General features: G+C 42.3%; 1 protein-coding gene across 5 annotated transcripts in view; it reads left to right on the top strand.

The window, feature by feature from the left end:
• Positions 1 to 15838, top strand: part of DOCK2 (dedicator of cytokinesis 2) — a 436348-nt gene that overhangs the window by 22881 nt on the left and 397629 nt on the right. For all 5 annotated transcript variants that reach the window (XM_045395044.3, XM_045395045.3, XM_045395046.3 and 2 more), the window contains exons 3-6: positions 8695 to 8735; positions 9945 to 10000; positions 10483 to 10579; positions 13567 to 13715. In XM_045395044.3, coding sequence (XP_045250979.1) covers positions 8695 to 8735; positions 9945 to 10000; positions 10483 to 10579; positions 13567 to 13715 — 343 coding nt within the window. The remainder of the gene's footprint in view (positions 1 to 8694; positions 8736 to 9944; positions 10001 to 10482; positions 10580 to 13566; positions 13716 to 15838) is intronic.

Consider the following 15838-nt stretch of genomic DNA (forward strand, 5'->3'; position numbering starts at 1 on the left):
TCTTTCATCTCTACTGAGATAAGCCCTCTGTGATCAGCCAGTCCACTGTAGAAATAGCCAATTAGCTGGGGATTGAGATGCCAGAGGCCCCTGACATCTTTGTGTGAAGCTCCTGGAATGCACTCATACTGTGTGTGGATGTAGTTTTGGGGTGGAAGAACTGTATCATGCCCTCCTAAGGCAACAACTTCCTACCTCCAAAGGCTGTCATGGGAGAATTGCTTGAGCCCAGGAGTTTGAGGCTGTAGTGAGGCATGATCATGCCACTGCACTCCAGCCTGGGCAACAGAGTGAGACTTTGTCTCTAAAAATAAATAAATAAATAAACAAATAAAATCAGAGGAGTGAGGGAGGAGATGGATAGAGCATCCTCTGCTTTTAAAAAATAACGCATTGCTTTTGTTGTTGCTGTTTTCCAGAAATGCAACTACATACTCTGTGTACTATTCTGAGACCTTCTGTTCTCATTTGAAAATACTGGAGTGCTTTCTAAGTGAACACATATTTATTACCACATTGTTGGTTTGGCTGCAAAAAGCTTGGCACAATGAGATTTTGAATGTACTCCTCACTGAGTAGGGTACACCCAGAGCCATACACAGTGGCTTCCTTGCTAATAACTCTTTTCAGGGTGATCTTGACCCATCCAAATTATTTTCTTTTAGTATAAGTGAGGACATTATGAGCACTTAACATGGAATCTTTTTAAAGCACCACCTTGCAAGGTGATAGTCTTTTGTTCAGGTGTGCTATAATGACAGGTCACTTGAAAAGGACTCCATTTTCTTCAGTAAGGCTGCTCCATTATCAGCAGTGTGTATATGAAGTTTTCTTCCCTTCTGAATGAGGATGAGGCTAAGACGTCAGTAAACTTCCGTTATGTTTCATTTGAGGCATGTCTATTTGCTTTGTTGTGATGGAAATATGTTGAAACGACTTTAGTGAAAAAACAGAAATGATATTATAAATCCATATGTCCTGAAAATAAAACAGAAAATGTGTCCAACTTTCTCTGCATTATTATTAATTGATTTTTTTTTAAAGAATGGTATCTACTAACTCTTTTGGACACTGGGCAAACTCTCTGAGTTTGAGGCACTATTATTCTCATTTTATAGATGAGCGGACTGAGGCTCAGAGGAAAGTATTAATTTGTCTATGATCACACAGTTAAGTAGCAGATCTCCATCAAATTCAGACTTTGATTGCAGAGTTCGTACTCTTTAAAAAATTTTAAATTATATATATTTAAGGTATACAACATGATATTATGAGATACACATAGGTAGTAAGATAGTTATGATAGTGAAACAAATTAACATATCCATCATCTCACATAGTTACCTTTCTTTTTGTTTTTGTTTTTGTGGCATCAGCAGCTAAAATCTAATCAGTTAGCAGAAATCTCAAATACAGTACAATTTTATTGACTATAGATGCCTTGTTGTACATTAGATCTCTAGACGTGTTCTTCCTACATATCTGTTACCCTGTAACCTCTAATTGATATTTCCCCATTTCATTCCTCCCATCCCCTACCCTGCCCTGGTAACCACTGTTTCATTCTCTATGTCTGTTTATTTGACTCTTTTTTTTGGTTCCATATATAAGTGAAATAATGCAGTACTTTCTGTGTTGTCTTATTTCACTTAGCATAATGTCTTCCAGGTTCATCCATGCTGTGACAAATGGCAAGATCTCCTCCTTTTTAAAGGCTGAATAATATTCCATTGTATATGTACATTACAGTTTCTTTATCTACTCATCCATTGGTGAGCATGCGGGTTGTTTCCATATCTTGGCTATTATGAATAATGCTGTAATGAATATGAGAGCACAGACATCTTTATAAGGCAGTTACTTCATTTTCTTTGGATCTATGCCTTGAAGAGGGATTGCTGGGTCATATGCTAGTTTTATTTTTAATTTCTTTGGGAACTGCCACACCTTTTTCAACAATGAGTGTACCAATCTACATTCTCACCAACAGTGTAAAAGAGTTCCCTTTTTTCCACACCTTCGCCAACATTTGTTATCTCTTGACTTTTTGATAATAGCCGTTTTCACAGGTGTGAGGTGACATCTCATTCTGGTTTGATTTTCATTTTTCTGACAACTAATGATGTCAAGCACCTTTCCATGTATCTGTTGGCCATTTGTGTGTCTTCCTTGGAGAAATGTCTATTCAGGTTCTTTGCTTATTTTGTACTCATTTTTATACTATTGAGTTATATGAGTTCTTTATAAAATTTTTGATATTAACTCCTTATCAGATGTATAGTTTACAATTTTTTCCCTAATTCACATGTTTTTGTTTCATTTTGTTGTTTTCTTTGGTATGCAGAAGGTTTTTAGTCAGGATTCACACTCTTTACCAGTCTGTTTTCACACTGCTGTAAAGAAATAGCTGAGACTGCGTAATTTATGAAGAAAAGAGGTTTAATTGACTCACAGTTCTGCATGGCTGGAGAGGCCTCAGGAAACTTAAAATCATGGTGGAAGATGAAGGGGAAGCAAGACATGTTTTACATGGCAGCAGGAGAGACAGACAGAATAAGAAAGGAAGTGCCATACTTTTAAACCATCAGATCTTGTGAGAACTCACTATCACAAGAACAGAATGGGGGAAACTGCCCCTATGATCCAATCACCTCCCACCAGGTCCCTCCCCTGACACATGGGGATTACAATTTGAGATGAGATGTGGGTGGAGATACAGAGCCAAATCACATCATTCCTCCCCTGGCCCTTCCAAAATCTCATGTCCTTCTCACATTGCAAAATCAATCATGCCTTCCCAACAGTCCCCCAAAGTCTTAACTCACTCCAGCATTAACTCAAAAGGCCAAGTCCAAAGTCTCATCTGAGACAAGGCAAGTTCCTTCCAAATATGAGTCGGTAAAATCAAAAAAACAAGTCAGTTACTTCCAAGATAAGTGGGGATACAAGCATTGGGTAAATTCTCCCATTCCAAAAGGGAGAAATTAGCCAAAACAAAGGGACTACAGGCCCCATGCAAGTCTAAAACCCAGTAGGGCAGCCATTGAATCATAAAGCTCCAAAATCTCCTTTGATTCCATGTCTCACATCTATGCAAGGTTACGTTGGTGCAAGGGATGGGCCCCCAAGGCCTTGGGCAGCTCTGCCTCTGTGGCTTTACAGGGTACAGCCCCCACAGCTTCTTTCACAAGCTGGTATTGAGTGCCTGCAGCTTTTCTAGGCACACAGTGCAAGCTGTTGGTGGATCTACCATTCTGGGGTCTGTAGGATGGTGACCTTCTTCTCACAGCTCCACTAGGCAGTGGCTCGCTGGGGACTCTGTATGGGGACTCCAACCCCACATTTCCCCTCTGCACTGTCCTAGCAGAGGTTCTCCATGAAGATTCTGCCCCTGCAGAAGACTTCTGCGTGGACATCCAGGCATTTCCATACATCCTCTGAAATCTAAGCAGAGATTCCCAAAGTTCAACTCTTGTCTCCCATGTACCTGCAGGCCTAACAGCACATGAAAGCTGCTAAAACTTGGGTCCTGCACCCTCTGAAACAACAGTTTTAGCTGTACCTTGGCCCCTTTTAGCCATAGCTGGAGGTGGAGTGCCTGGGACACAGGGCGCCAAGTCCTGAGGCTGCACAGAGCAGCAACAGGGCCCTGGGCCCAGCCCACAAAGCCATTTTTCCCTCCTAGGCCTCTGGGTCTGTGATTGGAGGGGCTGATATGAAGATCTCTGAAATGCCCTGGAGACATTTTCCCCATTACCTAGGCTGTTAACATTCAGCTCCTTGTTACTTATGTAAATTTCTGCAGCTTCCTTGAATTTCTCCACAGAAAATGGGTTTTTCTTTTCTATCACATGGTCAGGCTGCAAATTTTCCAAACTTTTACTCTCTGCTTCCCTTTTAAACATAATTTCCAATTTCAGACCATCTCTTTGTGAGTGCATATGATTATATACTTTTAGAAACAGCCAGGTCAGATCCTGAATGCTATGATGCTTAAAAATTTCTTCTGCCAGATACCCTAAATCATCTCTCTTAAATTCAGATTTCTACAGATCTCTAGGACAGGGGCAAAGTGCCGCAGTCTTTTGCCAAAGCATAGCAAGAGTGACCTTTGCTCCAGTTCCTAAGAAGTTCCTCATTTCCATCTGAGACCACCTCAGCCTGGATTTCATTGTCCATATCACTATCAGTATTTTGGTCAAAACCATTCAACAAGTCTCTAGGAAGTTCCAGACTTTCCCACATCTTCCTATCTTTTTCTGAGCCCTTCAAACTGTTCCAACCTCTGCCTGTTACCCAGTTCTAAAATTGATTCCAGATTTTCAGGTATTTTATGGCAGTCCCCCAGTTCTGTCAGTACCAAGTTTCTGTATTATTCTGTTTTCACACAGTTATGAAGAACTACCCGAGAGTGGGTAATTTATGAAGAAAAGAGGTTTAATTAACTTGCAGTTCTGCATGGCTAAGGAGGCCACAGGAAACTTACAATCATGGTGGAAGGTGAAGGGGAAGCAGGTACATCTTACACGGCAGCAGGAAAGAGAAAGAGCAAGGGGGAAGTGCCACACTTTGAAACCATCAGATCTCATAAGAACTCGCTGTCACCAGAACAGCATGAGGGAAATCACCCCTATGATCCAATCACCTCCCACCAGGTCCCTCCTCTGACACAAGGGGATTACAATTTGATATGAGATTTGGGTGGGGACACAAAGCCAAATCATATCAACCAGTGATAGGTACTAGCTTCCATTTGATCTCAATATTATTATATATTTTAACACACAAGAAAGAAAAAGCACTCCTAAGTACTCATCACTCAGATGAATATCAACATATTTATATATGTTTACATATAAATATGGTAGCGAGAGAACTTATATATGTGTGTTTATATGTATATACACGTTTATATGTATATACACACACATATGTGTATACTTTCTTCAGACATTTGTTTTTAAGAAACAAAAATTTCGAATGAAATTGAAATCCCTTTTTACCCCTCCTCTATTCTTTTTTCTTTTGTCCATATGTAGGTAACACTTATCCTGAAATCAGTATGTTTTCTTTCCATCCAAGTTTTTGTACTTTTGCCAGATGCATATACTTTCTAACCTTGTCTAACAAATAGTGTTTGTAGCACTCCTCTGGGGCTAGGTGTTATTTCCCTCACTCTACAGATGAAAACACTGAGGTTTAAGTGACACGACCAAAGGCTCTGTGGCTTGGAAATGGCATAGGGAGGACTGGATCTCTAGACCTCAGATTCTTTTTTGATGGTGTGGGATATTTTAAATCTCCTGCCTCCCCTGACTCTTACAGGATTTGAGAATTTAAATATATTTGATATTGGTATTTGAGATGTGAAAAGAGAGGATTATCTGAATAACTGGCACTTTACAATTTTCCAAAAGAATTGTACAAATATTTCCTTTTCTCATCTTCCTCCAGAATGCATGTCTAGTCAGTTCGGGCTGCTATATATTATAAACTGCTTAAACAACAGAAATTTATTTCTCATACTTACGGAGACTGGAAAGTTGAAGATCTAGGCACCAACAGATCTGGTTTCTGGTGAGGGCTGCTTCTTGGTTTGTAGATGGCTGAGTTCTTGTCATGGCCTCACATGGCAGAGAGCAAAGAGAGAGGGAGCAAACTCTTCTGTAAGGGCACGAATCCCATTCATAAAAGCTCCATTCTCATGACCTAAGGACCCCACCTCCTAATGCCATCACATCAGGTGTCAGAATTGCAACATATGAATTTTGGAAGGACACATTCAGGCCATAGCAATGCGCATGGTGAATTTTATGTTAAAGAAAGTGGTTATTTCATGGAAAGGGCTAGCAAAAAACCCTTGTTATTATTGAATTCAAAAGAGTGTTGAACGCAGGAGCGGATTCTGGGACGTGGTAAGTGCCATGTTACACTGAGCCTGCTTTTGATCATGGTGTCCATTGTCCAGCAATTTTTCTCTTTTGTACCAACTGTTGTTATCTGCCCAGTCATGTCTTGGAGCATAGACAGATGTAGCTGATTGGTGACCATATTAGGGAACCAACATCAGTGGTCAGAGATAAATGACCTAGCAGAAGTGAAAATGCCAGAAAAAAGTCATAAGGATAGTCCTGATGCAGGTGATGCACTAGGCATGGGTTTGGATTCTGGTTTGGCTGCTTTTCTGCTGAATAATGTGTTGGAATTTCTTCCCCACTTGTTTGATCTCAGTGTTACCATCCGGCAAGTGGAGATAAAGCCTTCTTGCAATGAATCCCTGGGGATTTGTCCCTGAAAGCATGTAGCCCAGTGCAATATATATAGTTGGTGCACAATTAATGTTGATTGAACTTGAACCTGGGAGCCAGAATAAGAATATTGGGTGTAAGTGTCAGCAGAATCCTGTTGTCAGGAGTGAGCTGCAACTCTGAGAATTAGGAAACCTATAAGATGTGTACACATAAGCGAGTTTTGAGGTTCAGAGCAGGCAAACTCCTTGGATCCAGGAAGACTAGGCACCCTAATGGAGTCCCTGTCACAGAGATGCAGATGTGGACATGAGCTTTGTATAGGGACCATCTATTAGTCCCTCGATTGTTTTTCTATTTTTTGGTGGATTTTAGTGGACTTGGCCATCATGTGGGTTCAAGTCACTGCTACCAGATGACTTTAGCTGTATTTGCACTCTCACCCCATCACATGGGAGACAATGTGACCAACCAGCTTTAAGGATTGGCTTCAAAGTCATATAAGCTTGAGTTTGAACCTCGGTTGTATGATCTTGGCCCAGCCCATCAATTTACTTGAATATCAGTTTTCTCATCTACACAATGGGAATGATAATACTTAGCTCACAGTGTTGCTCTGAGGATTAAATGAGAGAATGCCTGTACAACATTTAGCATACAGCTTTGCATGTTGCAGTTGACCAGTGAAAGACAGGTAATAATAATATAACAAAATTGCATTTCTATCTAGTTGGTGAAAAGGGGCAAATAAAGGAGGCTGTTGTATCACAGTGCAGCAGGGTGTTGCTTGAGTGTAAATCTCAGCTGCATCACCCACTGACTGTGTGACCATCAGCAAGCTGCTTAATCTCTGTGCCTGTCTATTTTCATTTGCAGAACTGAAGCCGTAATAGTATCTACTTAATAGGATTGTTGTAAAGATTAATTTATAATTTGACAAAACAAAACAAAAAATGTCAACAGAGTTACCAGCACATAGGAAGCACTTAGAAAGTATAAGCAGTATTGTTAATTATGGATTATTTTTCAATAGTTGTTGACAAATAATCATAGGCTACGGAAAATAGAATGTGATGCTTCATGAAGCAGAACATCTTCCATCACTGAAAGTATTCAGGTGGAAAGTAACTTAGTGGAGATTTAGTTTTGGAGATTCAGACACTGAGAAGCTGGAAATATTAATATTAGGTAACCATCAAATCATTCCCTCATAATATAGGAAGCATAGCGTGATCGTTGCTTATGTTCAAAACCTGACACTGCAACCTCTACTAGCTGTGTGATCCTTGGAAAGTCACTTAACTTCTCTGTGCCTCAGGTAGGCCACTCATTTGTAAAAAAGGATAATTACAGTTCATACCTCATACGGTTGTTACAAATATTGAAGGGCTTAATATGCAAAGAGTGCTTAGAATGGTATTTTTATTTCCCACCTGAGATTCTCTTTCTAACCTCCCTTTCTTCCTTTCTGTTTTTCCTCTCTCCTTCCTTTCTCTTTTTCTCCTTCCTCTCACTTTCTGTCACTCATGGCCGCCTGTTGCTTTAGAGTTTCCTTTAGGACCTGGCCGTCAGGCTGACTCATGACTATGAAGGGTGACTTTGCATTTTAAGTTGTTTGTTTTGGGGCTTGCTTGTATGTCTGTTGGGAACATATTTCATCAACAATCTGTCAGCCCAGTAATGAGGGTCTGCTAATGAGGCTCCCGACAGACGCGTTTTATTTACAGAGATGACAAATGCCACTCCTTGGCTGTGTTCAAATCATTTCAAAGGCCAGTGGACTCATTATGGTCATCAGGACTTGCTGTACCCGGGCGTATTTTGTCTGACTGTGTGTAATTTGGATTTCTGTTCATTGAAACATTTTTTAATATTCCCGCAAAGGCAAGATCTTTTAAAATCCCTGTCCCTTTATCTGTCCCTAAACGTACCTGTTTTGTAATGACTAACTTTTGTAAATCACATTTTAGACACCATTTGCTGCTGTTAGAACTGTCAGTGTTATTTTAGGATGTTTGCCCAAATCCAGGAGCATTTCTATGTCCTGAAGGCAGGAATTGAAAACATGCAGATGATCACAGGGCCCAGGAAGGCAATGGACACGAGGGAGGGACTGCATTGAGGCTGGTGGACTGGAGGCAGATGCTCTGTCTGGAGGGCCCTGCTGCTCTTCTCCTCCCAGCTGGTTGGGAGCACTGGCCAGCACAACTAGAGCTCCTGATTTTTCAAAATCAGGAGCACCTTTATATGAAGTTTACTTTTAGATGTATTTTGAGATGTGGCAACCAATTCAACAGATTTCAAAGACTATGAGCTTCCAGAGTTTGATCTCTACCCAAGGTCTAAAGCAATTTGCAGTAGTTTTACTAGTTAAAAACAAAACAAAACAGAAAAACAACAAACTTGTAATAAATGAGGGACCTGTTTCTTTGTTTTCTCTTTGCAGACTGGTATAGGGGATACCTCATAAAGCACAAAATGTTACAGGTAAGGTCACCTGGTTTTTATTTGGGTCAGTACTGGATGTCTTCATATGGCCCTACTAGCCCATCTGAGCAGGTCTCTCCCACCATTGTTCCTCAGCAAAGGGAACCCAACCCTCCCTCCTGTGCCCTGTGCTCTCTGACCTCTGTGCCTTGGCACTTGCTGTGCCTCAGCTCCCTCCCGTTTCCCTCACTCTTTAAGGTTCATCTCTGGTGCCATCTTCTCCCTGCAACATTTCCCTAAATGCCACTCACTTGATTTATCCCTCCCTCGAGTCTCTGGGGGGTTGTGCCTTGATAAATTTGAAATTTATTCTACTGCCTTCCTTTAGAGTTGTTTGCGACATTCAGTCATCTCCTCATCCGTACATCCAGGTCAACACAGAAAGAACAGGCCTGGTTTCTACCTTCGAGGGGTTCTCTTGTTCTAACCTCATGTTTCACTGTCGTCTCCATGCGAGCAGATGCTTGCTTTGCTTGCCTCATTTTCTCTCACAGCATCTAGCACAGTGACCAGATGTCCCCAGTATGTACATTGGTTGCATTTATGAAGGAAGGTATTTCCAAGTAATTGATAAACTTACCTTGTTAACTGAGCCAAATGTATGGAGCAAGGAAATGATAGAAGCTTCTTCCTTCTTCTCTGACATGCTGTGTTGGGAGGGATGCCCCTACTCTGCTTTCTCAAAGAACAATGGAATAAATGCAGGCAGAATAGGTCTCAAATCAAACTAGCCCAAATGCACCTAGGAACGTTGTTGCTTCAGGACCAGTTATTTCTGACCTTCCGGTTGTTCCTGACCGTGAAGGGTGACTGCTTTCCGGAATTGGGCAGGTGACGGGAGAAGCAGAGCTCCTGGTCTTGCTTAAAGTCAGTGAGTGGTTTCGGTTGTCTTTCAAATGATACTGTCTTATAGCCCACCTGTAGGATGAGTGGCCATAATGGGTTGGAGCATCCCTTGGGATCTAGGGCTATTGTGAGACCTAGGGTTATTGTGGGATCTGGAGCAACTGATGGAGAACTGGAGGGAAAGCCAGATCTAAATAAGTAGATTTAGAATCCAGCCCCTGCTCTATCTGGCTCTGGGTTTATTCCTTTAAAGTCTGAGGATTTTATAAACCAGTAGCTTTTGGAAAAAAATTATAGAGACCTAGGGTCATTCATTTCTGCGGTGATATATCTTTTTATTTCATTTTGTTTTGTTTCCAACAGGGCATTTTTCCTAAGTCATTTATCCACATCAAGGAAGTGACAGTTGAGAAAAGAAGGTATTTGCCATTCTTCACCACACTTGACCCTCCAGTGGCTCATGGATATCTCTGTCCTGTTTATTTTGAGAATCTGACTTGGCAGATCTGAGGGGTGCTCAGCTTATCTTCCTTGTGCCTGTGTGTATTTGTGGATCTCTTTTCTCTCCCTCAATGGGAGATCTGATCCAAGTTGATTCATGTTCAGATCTGACTCTGAGGGGGTATTAGTTTGGGGAATCAAACTTTTTGCTGGCGGCTACCTTAGAACTGTATTAAAGTAGATTAATCCTAAATAATGAGCCCAACCTAGCAAAGGAGGACATAACAAAGCAAGTCCCTTGTATTTGCATAACGTAATTGGTGTGGCTATTGGAGGCATTTTAGTCTAATGTCAGGAAGGGCCCTCTTCGCAGCTGCAGCTTAATGCAAATTTGTTCGTGTTTTATCTGGTCAGCACCTGGGTCTCAATTTCACACCACTTTTTCTCCCACCTTAAATAGAAATACTGAGAACATCATCCCTGCAGAAATTCCTCTGGCACAAGAAGTGACAACGACACTTTGGGAATGGGGAAGCATCTGGAAACAACTCTATGTGGTGAGACTCAGAATTGCTCCCTGAGATGGAAGCTTCTTGCAGTCTTCAGTTTGGTTCCAGTTTTCAGTTTAGCATTGAGTCAGGCAGGTGGAGGTGGCTTTGGTGACATAGCAGAGCGCACACTGTTAACATATGAGGACATCAAGGCCTAGAGAGGATCAGGGACTTTCTCAAAGTCACAGAGCTAGCTAGTGACAGAACCATAATCAGTGGTGTCTGCTGTGAACCTTAGGTGTTTAGTACAGAAGTTGTCAAAGTTGAGCATGCATAAGAATCACCTTGAGAACTGTTAAAAATAAAGCTTCCTCCCAAGGGGTTTAATAATCTGCATTTTTAGTAAACTCGGATTTGATTTGCTAGTCTGCTGATAACACCTTGAGAAATACTGTTCTTATACTTTAATTAACCAATGGCTATTGTCCTCAGATCTATGAAGAAGTTTTGACTCTGGAAAAACAAAGAACATATTTTTGCATTTGTTTTCCCTGTTTGGAAGCAAATCTAATTTTAAATCCTCCTTTGATGCTCTCAAGCTCCTAATGAAAGCAATTAGCTAAGCAAACCATTAAGCTGAGAGTGAAAATGTCAACCAAGGCTTACTGCATGCTTATTATGGCACCGTGCACACATGCTGGTGAATGCACAGGATTTGTAGACTTACCTTTCATGGTCTTAAATGTTGACTCCCATGTGGACATTTCATAATGTCCATTATGAAGACATAATTGGCACACTCAAATTATTTGCTTTAGAAAAGTTTAGGGGGCAAATAGCATCCTTTGGCTAAAGCAATTTTTTGTTCATCTCCACTACTCTCGACCTTTTTTCTTTTTCTTTTTTTTTTTTTTTAAGATGGAGTATTTTTAGTAGAGATACGGTTTCACCATGTTGGTCAGGCTGGCCTTGAATTCCTGACCTCAGGTGTTCCACCCACCTCGGCCTCCCAAAGTGCTGAGATTACAGGCATGAGCCACTGTGCCCAGCCCATTAGCTGTTTTAAAACATCACAATGACATGTACCATTGAAGCTTGGCATTTTCCCTTAGGAAATCTTTGAATAGTAAGTCCATTTGCTCTAGTCAGGAGGTCCTTAAACATCTAGTACTTCAGTATCACATTCCTGATTCTTGCCATATCTGCATACAACCTGTGTAACATTTACTTAACACCTGTATTGGATCTCTTTTCAGTAAACTTGAATCTATAGACATAAAGAATGAGATAGCATGCTGCATCATTCCAGCAGTTCTCGATTCCCCGTCTCCAACTAGATGCCCCACAATTCAGTTCAACTCTGACTACCCAGGGTTAGCGCCAGACTCCATTGTTTAAAGCCTCAATCCCACAAGATAGCCCTCACTTTAGATGCCAGTCACAAGTCCTGGGTGCCCAGGCTACCTGAAGTTCTGTTGGACTTGGCTATAAATTCAGGGATTCTCACTACCCCTCCCTGCCTGGGCACTCCCTTTTCCCACTTCAGGTTTCATAATTTGTTAGAACAACTCAGAGAACTCAGGAAAGTGCTATACATATGATTACGGTTTTATTATAAATGATGTAATTCAAGAACAGCCTCGTGGAAGACAGACACAGGGCAAGGCTTAGAGGGCCACAGAGCTTCCATGTCCTCTCTCGATGCACCACCCTCCCAGCACATTGATGTGTTCACCTTCTGGGAAGCCACTCAAACATTATTCACCAAGAGTTTTAATCAGAGTTTCATTACACAGGCATAATTGATTAAATTATTGGCTATTGGTGCTTGAGCTCAATCCTCAGTCTCCCTCCCCTCCCAGAGGTTGGGGTGGGGCAGGTGGAGGGGAATGGGGCTGTTAAGTTCCAGCCCTGTAGTCATGTGGTTGGGGGTTGGGTTCCTGGTTGGTTCCTCTGCAACCAGCCCCTCATCCTGAAGCTATCTAGGGGCCCTCCTAGAGTCACCTCATTAGCATAAACTCAGGTATCATTGAAAGGCTATTGTTAGGAATAAGAAAATATATTCTTATCACTCTGGATATTGCAAGAGTTTTAGGAGCACTGCTTCAAGAACCAAGGACAAAGACCAAGTATATATATGTGTGTGTGTATATATATGTATAATATATTTTTTTATTATACCACCTTCACTTCCCCAAATGGAAAGACAAAAGTACTTGGCACAATTAGAAGAACGTTATTCAACTAAATACAATGAAAACAAGATGACATTATTTTTATTAAAAAAAATTTTGGAGACAGGGTCTCGCTCTGTCACCCAGGCCGGAGTGCAGTGGGGCCATCATAGCTCACTGGAGTTCTAAACTCCTGGGCTCAAGCGATCCTCCCGTCTCAGCCTCTGGAACATACTTGCTATTGTACCTGTCAAAAGCTCTGAGTCCAAGACCTTTTCTCTCTCTTTGTTAAAAAAGACATTAACAATGTGTGGGAGGTGTTAGAGACATATTACTATAAAACTGCAGCTTTCTCTTTCCCTTACACAGAAGGAAGGAAACAGAGTGGAAGAGAATCACCCTAGGGGTCCATGTTGTTTGACCTTGTATCTTTGTACCACGAAGAGCCATCTTGCTTTCCATAGGTGGTACACATGCCACACTTTGGGGAATGCTGCCCTAGAAGCAGTCCTTTATCATCAGAGAAATGGCCCTGGCTCCCAGCCTCAAAGGGCCTGAGCTTTGGGACCTCCATTAGGGCAGATGTTCGTAGCATTCCTGTTCAATAAATATCTTTTTGGATAAAGTCAGAAATCACTCATTCCTTAACCAAGAAGTGATTGAGCTTTTTATTTTTGCTTTTGGGAAATCCCTGTGACCCACGGGGAATAAATATTTCAACGACTAGGACCCCCACCTAATCACTTTGTAGTGGGTAGGGCTGGGAGAGAGCCTCAGGCCACGGCCCTTGACCACACTCGCCTGACTTTGGCACAGCCTGCCAAATAGATGGTCAGGCCCCTTAACGCAGGCGATTACGGGTTGTTTCTTGTCTCCTAGGCCAGCAAAAAGGAGCGTTTTCTGCAGGTGCAGTCCATGATGTACGATCTGATGGAGTGGAGGTCCCAGCTTCTCTCAGGAACCTTGCCCAAGGACGAGCTGAAGGAACTGAAGCAGAAAGTCACGTCCAAAATTGACTATGGCAACAAGTAACCTCTCTTTCCTCTGTAAAGAGGCTTTCTTCCCCCAGCCATCCTCTCTCTTCCCTTTCTCTCTCCCCAGAACCTTGGTTTCATTTTTAGATGCAAGTTTGTCACTTTCTGTTTGGGAGAAGGTTGTGACCAATGGCTGTGCTTGTGTGCTGTTGTTACCACCCCCGGGGGACCGAGGGACACGCAGGTGGAGAGAAGGCTCGTGCTTACACGGTGTTATTACCAGGCTGAGAGATTTAGGACACTCATTTAACCTACTTCCGATGGACTAGGGAGCACAGTCATGCTGGTTCACTTTCAGCTTAGTTGTCGTTTTATCCCTGCATTTGCAAAATTCTCCCTTAAATCCCAGTGTGAGACTTAATGTCTCTTCCCCCATCCTAAAGTATCCAACCCACACACCATCAGCTAACTCAAATGCACAATTACAAAAATGTTTCCTCAAAAGGGAAGAGAAGTAAAAATTGGTTGGGATTTGAATGCTATCGAGTTAAGGAGAAAATGAGCCAATTATTTGAGGTGGGACAACCCACTGATAATAACATTATAAGTAACTCTTAATCAGAGCTCGTTGTACACCAGGCTTGCTGCTAAGTGTTTTACAGGCATTGTCTCATTTAATTCTCATAATAACTCTATGGGGCATGCAGTTTTATTATCCCCATTTTTTTCAGATGAAGAAACTGAGGGTTTTCAGTAGGGTAGGTAACTTGTCCAGAGTTGCACAGCTAGTAAATGACAGAACCTGAATTTAGACCCAGGCAGTCTGACTCCAGGGTCCATGGGCCTCACCACTCTGCTACTTGGATAGCATTTGGGAACTATAAGGACCTCCCCTCCCTCCTGATCTTTTGAATGGCCTCCAAACATTCTGTTCATTTGCTCATTCATTCCAACCACAAACATGTATTGAGCACTTATAGTTGGCTGGATTTCCTGCTAGGTATTGGGGCTGTAGAAATAAAAGTCCCTGTCCACTCAAGGGTCACAGTTCCAATTAGGAGTAAGCCACAAGTAAACTGCTGATATGTACTGTGATAAGTTCGATAGCTCAGGAAGCAAGAGTTACTTTTAATGAACCTTAGAGAAGGAAGTCAAGGAAGACTTCCTGAAGGAGGTGACCCCTGAACTGAAGTTTGAAGGATAAAGGGATATTAAGGAGGCTCAAAACAAGAAGGAGGGTCAGGGGCTCATGAGAGAGCATGGCATACTCAAGGAACTGCAAAGCAGGTCTGAAGGCTGGAACACAGGGCCTGAGGGGGAAGTAAAAAGCCCATTTAACGGGAATAAAAAGAAGTTTCCCCAGCAGTCAGGCCAGGCTTTCTTGTCCTGCCATAAGCACTAGGAGGAGGATTCTGAGAGGAAAGTCAGTGGCTCCAACTCACAGCTGATCCAGGAACACAGTCCCTCTGCCAGTGCCTCTGTTGGCATCTGGCAAGCGTGTCCAAATCTGCTTATAAAGCACATCATCCTAAAGTGACAGGAAGGGTTTGCCATGCAGCTGCTACTGCCGTTGGTTCCATGGTGTCTTTAGCTGAGAACAATTGCAGCTGAGTGTATGGGAATTGAGGGCTGCTTTACAATGACATCTACGACCTTCAAATGTTGTTTTCTTAATGGGGGCTCCTGAGAAGAAGGACCAGGAATGGAAAAAGTGGTCGCCACTCACAGGAAGCCTTCCCTGATTTTCCACTACCCTCCTTGGGCTGGGGTAGGTGCTCTTGAAGGCCCTGAGTAGTAATTGCCTCCTTTTTGGCCCGGCTTCCCTCCTGTTGTGGGAGCTCCTATAGGATGTTGACTGTCTAAATCACCTCTATGCCTGTGCTTGGAACAAGGTGTGCACATAGTAGGTGCTCAGTGAGTGATAACTGAGAGAGTGGGTGAATGGTGGTGATGGGAGAAAAAGAAGAAAGAGGGTCCTCCCTAAACTAGCCCCTCTGCAGCATCCTCTGACCTAGCCCCGTGCTTTTAGTTCTGTCAGCTTCCTCTGGGGAAGTGAGAGATGCCCTGTGGCACAGGCTGAGACCGCAAGCTCAGGGGCCCCCTTATTTACCTGACTACTTCAGCTGCAGGCAAGAGAGTTGGGCATCTTATCACTGGCCTGATAGTTCGGATGCTCT

The sequence above is a fragment of the Macaca fascicularis genome, chromosome 6, assembly GCF_037993035.2.
Source record: "Macaca fascicularis isolate 582-1 chromosome 6, T2T-MFA8v1.1".
Taxonomy (NCBI): domain Eukaryota; kingdom Metazoa; phylum Chordata; class Mammalia; order Primates; family Cercopithecidae; genus Macaca; species Macaca fascicularis.